A 9,805-nucleotide genomic window follows, 5' to 3' on the forward strand; every position below is an offset into this window, starting at 1 on the left:
GACCTTAAAGCTCATCCAGCTCCATCCCTGCCACGGCAGGGACACCTTCCACTGTCCCAGGTGCCTGTCCAGCCTGGCCTTGGACACTTCCAGGGATTCAGAGGCAGCCACAGCCGCTCTGGGAATTCTATGCCAGGGTCTGCCCACGCTCACAGGGAATAATTCCTTCCCAACATCCCTGTGGAAGCCATCCCCTTGTGCTGGCCCTCCAAGCACGGTGGTGATAAATGTGATAAATGATTTACAGGAGCTGTGCTTGGGGGGAATTTCGGGGAAGCTGAAAGGGAAGCTCTCCTGGGAGCTCTGGCAGCATCCTGGGGGTGAAGGAGAACAAGGACATCATCCCCTGGGTTTTCAGGAGGAGGAAGAACCTGTGCATGGAGCATTGTCTGCTCTGGGAGAAGCTGTGGGTGTGTTAAACAAGCCCAGCACCCACCTGTGTTCTGTACCTGGCACAAAGGCACAGGATCTCTGCTGGGGATGCTGATTTTGTGCCAGCCAATGCCACCGTGCTGGAGGGCTCAGGGATGCAGCCACGGACCCCCCAGAAGATCAGAAAACTCACTGGGGTGGGCTGCTGGTTTTTAATTTTTGAGGTGATTTATTTACTTGGAGGTCTTCCAGGAAAGTACAAATAGACCCTGGTTTTGAAACTGGTGTGGTGCTAAACCTGCAGGCCTGGCCATTCCTAAATGTGCCTTTCCTTGAGTTAGTGGTTGAGAAAATGGTCCCTCACAGTGACCAGAAATTCTTTGTCAGGTGACTGACTGCAGCTTTTGTTCCTTCTCGTTCCAGTGAGCACAAATACAGACTCTCTTCAAGATTCTCCCCAAAAATGCCTCTCTTCCACTCCACTGTTTTTTGCTATTACTCTTCCACAGCTTGACCCAGTGCAACTGCACGAAGAGCAAATTGTTGGGCTGAATGAACCATTTCCAGAACCATTTTCTTTTTCTTTCTGCCAGGTCAACTCTGAAAATCTCAAAAATTATCCATCAGCCTCCCTGCTGCAGCCCTGTCAAGAGGAGCCTGGTGGATGTGACTGGCCTGGGAATGAGGGCTGGTTCAGGCTCCTTTGGTCTGTCACCTCCAGCAGGGCTTGGGGCAGGGAAATCAGGAGCCAGAGCTCCTGGAGAAATGGAAGTGAGCCCCAAAAAGCCATCTCATGTTGCTCCCCACATGACTGCTAAATAAAATGTGTCATCTGGAGCGTTTCCAGCAGAGACAGGGAAGTGCAGGAGCTGGTTCTGCTTATTCTTAGAATCCAGCACATCCATCCTCAGCCCATTCCATGAAAAATGAGCCCAGCCACAGCAAGGTTTGAGCTCGATCCCTGCAGCGCTGGAATGAGTCTGCTTGGCCACAGGAGCTGAATTCTTGGGATCGGGGCAGGGACACAGCTGGGATATCCCACCCAGCCCTGCCCACGCTGCTCCTTCTCACAAGGCCAGGCCTCCACTCCTGCCTCGCCAAGACTGCACTTTAATGGAATTGGAAAAGCAGATGTACAAGAGATCCTGATTCCCCCCCAGCTCTGCCTGACCCGAGGCAACGTGCCACAAGCGTGGCCAAACCTCTGCCCGCCCCAAAACACGAGGGAGAGCTGAAGATGCTCAGTCACCACCACACACACACAACAGAGGCAGCAAAACTCATCTTGTGCATCCACGCGCCTCCTACTCCTCATTGCCACCCCGCTCCAGGTCCTTTCCCCCCATTTCTGCCCTGCTGGGGGTTCTGTGCCTCACTCCCTGCTGGTCCGTGGGGGCTGGCTGAAGGCGATGACGGCGTATTCCAGGTGCTGGCAGCTCCCGGGAGCCTGGCTCGCTTTCACGTTGCAGTAAAGAGGCTCCTCAAGGCTGGAGTGGGATTGCCCCTCCACGCTGATGTGTGCTGGCCCTCGGCTGTCATCCCGAGAACGTTCCCTCCTCCCGGTGCTGCCAGGCTGGGAAAAGGAAGGGAAAGAACACGAGTTCTCTGTGCCAGGCCACACCGCTGCCAGGAGAAGGAGATTTTCCAACAAGGAAAGGAGAAGTTGTGTCAGATTTTACCTCTGGTTGTGACAGAGGTGAAGGGACAGAGAACTCTTTTCTTCACCACCTCTCCTGGATACAGCTGGAGCCTCATGCTCTGACCCTGCTTGTTACTCCTTGAGTCCCCTCTCAGGGGTTACTAGAATTTGCTCCACTGGGTTTGTTCCTACTGGAATTCCCTTGCATTAATTACCCCCCTCTCTCTCCAGCTAGGGATATTCCTCTCTCTGCTGCCATTAAATTCCATTTACCTCCTGTTTATAACCAAACTGAGCTCCAAGCTCCCCACCAGGCGGGTCTGACAGCTCCTCCCAGACTGTTGGCCAGGGGTTTTGCACCCTGTGGGAAATGTTTCATTTTCCTTACCTGTGCTGTGCCCTCTGGTCTGTCACTGGTGTCCTCTGCTTCTCTGTTACCTTTGGAATGAGGCAAAATCAGAGGGTTTAGAGGTGGAAGCTCTGCTGAGGAGGTCTGGGAGGGCTGGGGGATTGCCCAGTGCTGGGATGTGCCTCTGCCCTGGGGCTGGGGACCACTTTGCTCCCTTTACTCCTCCTCGGAGGTGTTTGCAGGCTCTGGAGGAACCTGGGTTCGAATTATTCTGAGGGCAGGCAGGGGTGAGCCTGCCTTGAGGCCTCCCAGGCTGACCTGGGCCCTGCCTGGCCAGTGCCAGCCCCACGTACCTGTTGCCAGCAGGAGCCTGGAGTACCTGACACCCAGGGCTACGGAGGTGAGGAGCGCCAGCAGGAGCAGCAGGAGCAGCACCACGGACAGGATGAGGAAGGTGTTCCCACTGCAGCTGGAGCAGAGGAAGGCAGTCACCAGGGTGGGATGGTCCAACAGGGACCAAAAGAGGCACAGGGACGGGTTTTATGTGCTCAGTTCAAGCACCTGGAAGGAGGGTCTGGCTCTCCTGCAAGATCTCCAGCAGATCCTGCAGGATCCTCTGTCTATGAGTCCCTGCTGATCCAGAAGGGAGTAAAAGGCACTGGAGACCTTCCCTGGCTCCTGATTCTTGATTTTTCTACTTGACTATATCTTCTGAGCTTTTCCTAAACCATTCTCCAGGCTTTAGAAACGAGCCACTGTTCAAAGCTCCAAGCACAATTCCAGGCTCTCTGGAGCAGGGATGATTCTGCTCTTAGGTGCTGCTGAGGCACTGATGGCAGCAGATGTACAAAGGGAGGAAAATCCTTTACATCTAACTGGTAAATGGAATAACAGCAGCCAAGGACTGTCCCACTGTTAAATACTCAGACAGGAGGGTGCAAAGTCGAGGCTGAGGATCAGAATCTGGGGGTTCAAGTGAAGCGCAGAGCCCAAAGAGAGAAGGATAAAGAAGCAGAGAGGCTCCTGCAGAAGGTTGTGACAGGATTTTACCAATCTGCTTCTTCCTTTGGAATTCGGGTTAGGGCAGGAGCTGGAGGAGGAGAGGCCACCTTTGGTGAGGATCCTGTCACATCCAATTCCTCCAGGCAGGAGCCAGAGTGCCCAGGGCCTGCCTGCCCCAGGTGTACGACAGGAGTAACTGGTGTGTGCTCGGAGATTCTCAGCCCTTACCTGTCACCCAACAGAATTTCTTCACTTTGGCTTTCAGAGTCTGGAAAACCTCCTGGAGGCAACGCTGCAAGCACAGACACGGGGAGAGGAACGGTCACTGTGGGGCTGCTCTGCGTTCAGCAGTGACACCTCTGCCCCTGCTGCTCCCAGGGCTCTGATCCCGTGAGTTTGTCCAGAGCATCCCAACGTCCCCTCTCAGTGTCTGCACTGCTTGTTCTCAGTGCTGCCAGAGCCAGGCTGCAGCCTGGTGCTGCTCTGCCATCACCACCACCTCAGTGCCTTCCCTTTCCATTCAAACATCGTCTGAAACAGAACCCACAAGTGACAGAACTGTAAAATCCCAGTCTAAAGCTGTTCCCTTGACAACCCAACGGAAGGTGTTTGAAAGCCAAAGGATGAATGCTCTAAAGGGGCTCAAAAGTCACTCTGAAGAGCTGATAAAAAACACTGAGCGACAGAAACCCCGCTCAGGACAGCTGAAGCTGCTCCCAGGCTAAGGAGGAGCAGCACAGCACCGATGTGGATCAGCTCCCAACTCTGTCTGCTGCTCCACAGGGTGGAGGCCACGAGGAGATCCAAAGCTGCAGGGTTTGGGCAGGCAAAAACAGGCAAGGTGGGGAGTGGGGCAGGCTGGGCAGCACAGGAGAGAGCAGGGCAGGGAGTCTGGAATCTGCAGACGTGTCCTGCCAGCTCCACACCCACCCTTGGCAACGCTGAGCGTGACCTCCTCCATGCGGAGCAGCCCGGAGCCGTCCTGGAGCGCGCACCAGTACACGCCCGAGTCCTGCACCTGCAGCTGCTCCATGGTGACGGTGACAACGCCCTGCTGGGTGTCATCCCGGATCCTGACACCTCCCCGAGCCGTGCTGGTCCCTGCTGGGGACGCTGGCCTGGTGCTGGCCAGCACGTCGCACACCTCGCCCTGCTTCGTTTTGCACCAGGCTTTGCTGACAGCCCTGTAGTCTGCGATGCTGTAGCGACACTGGACGGAGATGCTGCCTGACTCCTTGGCTGCGTGCTGCTGAGTCCCTGCAAGACGCCCAGGACGTGTGCTGAGACCCCCAATGGGGTCCCACAGCGGCACCCCCCTCCCCAAAACTGCCATACCTGCAGCTGCACCCACCTCCACGCACCCCCCTGCACACCCCCCTGCCCTGAGCACAAGGGGGCTGCACCCAGATTCCCCACGCAGAGGGGAATCCATCTGGGGGTCCTGTCCCCCTCCTCTGGTTCCCTCAGAGGGGCACACTCAGCCCATAGGGTCTGGAGGGGTTGGTGGCTGTGGGGTCAGAGCAAAAGGCATGAGGGAGGGTCCCAGCAGCACCCAGTGGGAACCAGCGCTGGAGCCGCCGGTCTGGCCCTGCGGGAAGCACTTGGGATGAGCATCCCCATCTGTGGGACTCACAGGAGCCTCCCCTGGGGTGGGGAGCAGACAGAGGTGGTGGGAGCAGACAGAGCACGAAGGGGCTGTGTGAGCTTTGGCTGCAAGGTGCCAGGGTCAGCTGGCACTGTGCTGCAGGGACGGGGTCACCGGGGCTGAGACCTGCCCACGTCCACAGCCGGCTGCCAGGAGGGAAGGGCTCACTTTGGGCACTGAGAGGGCAGTGGGAGCTCACTCTTGGAACCCTTGGACGGGGAGAACAGGGCAGTACTCACTCCTGAACACAGAGAGCACCACCTCCATCTTGCGGCTGCGCTCAGGGCCCAGGGCACACCAGTACACACCAGAGTCCCAGACCTGCAGGTTCCTCATGGTGACCACGAGAGCCCTTTGAGGGTTATACTTCACTGATGCTCTGTCTCGCAGGGATTTCGTCTCGCTCTCTTTCGAAGCTGTTTGTCTGCCCAGCGGGGCCGTGCAGCCCGTCTGCCCTCCTCGGCACCACACCATGCCGTGCCCCGCCGGGCACTGCACTGCCAGCGTGTCCAGCTCCCACCTGAGCAGCTCTGTGAAACACCACGGTGGGCACTGCCCGGTCAGCGCTGGGCACCCGGACACACCGTGCCCTCCCTCGGGGCAGGGAGCGGGGAGCCAGCAGGACCAGGCAGGTCTGTGGGGCTCCTTCTCCCCCTGTGTGCGAGGGAAAGCAGGGGCGAGGCTGGGGAGGGGCTGGGGGCACCAGGGGAAGCTGCTCGGCCTGGGGCTGGGCTCTCTGAGAGGGTCACGAGTTGTGTTAGAGTTGGAGATAGAGAAAGCAGTGTGTAGTTTTGTATCCTCCTTTTATATAGCATATGAATGCATTTTAGCATAGTTATAATAAAGAAATAATTCCGCCTTCTGAATTGAGTCAAGACGTTGTGATTTCTTCCCCTTGGGCTCACCTGCATTTACAATAATTCCCATGCCCAGCTGCCCTTTCTGAAGGTGCAGGGCTGCCCACAGCCTACAGCGGGGTAGAGCAGGGGAAGGAAGGATGTTGCTTCCTGACAAGGTTTGGCTTTGGGTGGGGTACAGGTACTCACCCCTGAAAACACTGAGTGAGATCGTCCTTAGCTGTGGATATTCACGTTTGTAGCTGTTGTAAGCAGTACAGAAATACGTGTCCGAGTCCTCTACCTTGAGGTCAGTCATGGTGATAGACACGGTCCTGCTGGTGGTGTTATCCTTTATTTCAATCCTCCTATCCTTGGATTGCATGCTGAATTCATAGTATGTGCGCAGGATTTCTTCGCATTCTCCATATCTCAGGAGGCACCAAAATTTTGCCTGGTGGTTCGTAGTCCACACTTCGTAGGGACACAGCACGTAAAGGGTGTCCCCTTCCCGTCGCCTCTGGACTTCTGAGGTTTGGCCTTGGACACCTGGAGGGATCAGATGTGCTGAGGGGAGCTGATCACAGAACCACAGAACCAACAAAGCTGGGAAAGACCCTTGAGATCACCGAGCCCAAGCCATGCGCTGAGCCCACCCTGCCACCCAGACCACGGCACCCAGTGCCACATCCACTCTGCCTGAGCACCTCCAGGACAGGACTGCACCTCCTCCCCAGGCAGCCCTGCCCTGTGGCAGCACATTTCTCTCTCTCCCTCTCAGGATTTATTCGTAGGGGTGCACAGAGAGAAATGAAAGAGAAAACAATTTCTATTTCTGCTCCTTGTTTTTCCCATGTGGAATGTGTTGGGAGAATTGTTTACCTGGGGTGATGGCTGGGTTGGATTCTGGTGAGGATTGTTTGAGCCTGGTGGCCAATCCAATCCAATCCAATCCAATCCAATCCAATCCAATCCAATCCAATCCAACTCAACCCGATCCGATCCGACCCGACCCAACCCAATCCAATCTAATCCAATCCAATCCAATCCAATCCAATCCAATCCAACCCACCTGGGGCTGGGCTCTCAGAAAGGATCACGAGTTGTGTTAGAGTTGGAGATAGAGAAAGCAGTGTGTAGTTTTGTATCCTCATTTTATATAGCATATTAATGCATTTTAGCAAAGTTATAATAAAAAAATAATTCCACCTTCTGAATTGAGTCAAGACATTGTGATTTCTTCCCCTTGGGCTCACCTGCATTTACAATAATTCCCATGCCCAGCTGCCCTTTCTGGAGGTGCAGGACTGCCCACAGCCCCTCGGGGCACACAAGGAAACTCTGCCTCCAGCCTGCTGGGACACCGGTGGCTGGAAGAACTCCAAAACCCAAAATCCCTTCCCCACGCTGAGTTCACCTGCTTGGAATTGGGAAGGGCAGCATTGAGATTTTGGGGCTGTGGGTTAAAGCTCACAGAGAAGCACAGGGTGCTCGAGGCGCTGTGCCCCCCAGCCATGCGTGGCACGGTGCCTGCAGCTGTCCCCTTGTCCCCTGCAGGAGAACGGGGACCTGGAAAAGTCAGGGAACTGGAGCCTGGAAATTCACCTGGAAAAGTCAGGGAACTGGAGCCTGGAAATTCACCTGGAAAAATCAGGGAACTGGAGCCTGGAAATTCACCTGGAGGGTCAGGGAACTGAAACCTGGAAAAGTCAGGGAACTGGAGCCTGGAAATTCACCTGGAGGGTCAGGGAACTGAAACCTGGAAAAGTCAGGGAACTGGAGCCTGGAAATTCACCTGGAAAAGTCAGGGAACTGGAGCCTGGAAAAGTTAGGGAACTGAAAATTCACCTGGAGGAGGAAGGGAACTGGAACCTGGAAAAGTCAGGGAACTGGAACCTGGAAATTCACCTGCAGGAAGAAGGGAACTGAAAACTGGAAAAGTCAGGGAACTGGAATCTGGAAATTCACCTGGAGGAGGAAGGGAACTGAAACCTGGAAAAGTCAGGGAACTGGAACCTGGACAAGTCAGGGAACTGGAACCTGGAAAAGTCAGGGAACTGGAGCCTGGAAATTCACCTGGAAAAGTCAGGGAACTGGAGCCTGGCAATTCACCTGGAGGAGGAAGGGAACTGGAACCTGGGAATTCACCTGGAAAAGTCAGGGAACTGGAACCTGGAAAAGTCAGGGAACTGGAGCCTGGAAATTCACCTGGAAAAGTCAGGGAACTGGAGCTGGCAATTCACCTGCAGGAGCTTAGGGAACTGGGGCTGCCCTCCCCTCCCAGCCCTGCAGCAGTGCCCAGCTGGCAGCCTGGCTGGTGTTTCGGAGCTCCCGGGGCAGCAGGGCGTGGGGAAGGCTGTCCCTGTCCCCAGGGATGTGCCGAGCCCTTCTCCTACCTGGGAAGCAGAGCGCCAGCAGGAACAGGGCTCTCAGCTCCACGGCCATGCTCAGGCCCAGGGAAGGGGCATCACCGGGGCTGCCCGGCGTGTCCTGTGCCACTGTGGGTGCCCTTGGACCTCTCCTGCCTGGCAGTGACACAGCTAGGGGACGGGGAAGTGCCAAGTTCTCGCCTCGAGCGGAAACACCTCCCCATATTTTGTTACAAAATTCAAATGCCGGTAATCTCAGGGTGCTTTTGGGGAAGTGGCTGAGCCCAGAGCACAGCCAGCCCCGGGTTCCAAGGCTGCTGCTGCTCTCGCCTGCCTGGTGGCATTTGCATTGTCACCCTCCTGTCCCCCCAGCCTGTGCTGAGGTCCAACCACCTGGCTCCTCTTCCTCCCTGGCTGGTAAGAGAGAAGTGCTCCAGATTTTCGTGGCACACAGATTCCCTGCAGCTGATTCTGCAGCCAGGAGCTCTGCAGGCCTGGGCTGAGCCAGGGCGAGCAGAGGGAATGGGGAATGGCTTCTTCCCCTCCTTCCCCTCAGCCTCTCTGAGGAATTCTGCAAACCCACAGGAAGCCAGAGCTCCTGGCAAAGCCACGGCAGCTCCGTCCTGGAGCTGCTGTGTGCATCCACAGCCACATCCCAGCTCTGGGGGCTCCCTCATGACCTTCCACACCTGGTTCTGTCCCAAACAGCTGCTCTGGGAAGCAGGAGCAGTGTCAGCTCTTATCTGCCTCCAGCCCAAGCTTCCCTGGCTTTTCTCTCTCTGGGTGCTCCAAGGATGCTGGAGGAGGCCTCTGCTTTGCTCTGCTCCCTGACACCTCCTGCTTCCACACCGGGGATCGTGTCCCTCACCAGCAGGGCTTGGCTGAGCCTTTCTGCCTCCCTTCCAGCTCCCTGTGTCCTTCCCTGCCCTTGAAGGCAGCAGGGAGCTGCAGCATCCCCTGGGCCGGGACCTGCCCCGCTCCAGCAGAGCAGCACACGCAGGCTCCGCTGACACCCCGGCTGCAAAGAATTTCCAATTAGATGAATAAGCAGCTTATTAACAATACGTTCTGGCTAATCATTTTGTGCTAGCTATCTCTGCATTGTCTTGTCCCCAAATCCCTCTCTCATCAGGCACTTGATGCTCGGTAACGAGAAGGGGGAACGCGCTGGGGCTCGGGTGAACAAATCCCAGGAGGCTGCAATTAGTTCACTTGCTGCAACTGGTTGCCTCCAAACGGAGCCGAGAGCTGGTCCCCTGCCCTTCCCACGGTGTTTGCTGCATCCATGGGAGATCCTGGCCGAGGGGAGAGGCTCTGTGGGGCAAGACAGGTCGTGAGGAGACGCCCATGCAGGGCCTGGCATCTTGGAGCGGCAGGAATGTAATGAAGTTGGGCCTTTTGCTGCATCTCTGGCCGAGGATCGATGTGATTTTAATTATAGAATCACAGGGAAGAAGATGAATGTCATCTCAGGAGGTCACTTCATCCAGCCCAGTGACACAGCAGCGTCAGGCCTGTCCATGGCATTTCTAAAGATGTCTTTAAGCACTTGAGGTTGCAGCATTTTCCTGTTCCAGTGCTGCGCCAGCCCCA

General features: G+C 56.1%; 1 protein-coding gene across 1 annotated transcript; it reads right to left on the minus strand.

Annotated features, from left to right (window-relative positions):
- Positions 1-593: 593 nt before the first annotated feature.
- On the minus strand, positions 594-8,408 carry TREM1 (triggering receptor expressed on myeloid cells 1). The gene is made up of 8 exons (XM_085561196.1): positions 8,240-8,408; positions 6,054-6,392; positions 5,247-5,537; positions 4,293-4,619; positions 3,591-3,654; positions 2,714-2,829; positions 2,400-2,449; positions 594-1,945 (listed from the first exon to the last, which is right to left on the minus strand). Exons 1-8 carry the CDS (start codon positions 8,286-8,288, stop codon positions 1,745-1,747), a joined length of 1,437 nt encoding a protein of 478 aa, XP_085417322.1. The 5' UTR covers positions 8,289-8,408; the 3' UTR covers positions 594-1,744.
- Positions 8,409-9,805: the final 1,397 nt, after the last annotated feature.

This window comes from Lonchura striata, chromosome 26 (genome assembly GCF_050655825.1).
Source record: "Lonchura striata isolate lonStrDom1 chromosome 26, ASM5065582v1, whole genome shotgun sequence".
Lineage (NCBI taxonomy): Eukaryota > Metazoa > Chordata > Aves > Passeriformes > Estrildidae > Lonchura > Lonchura striata.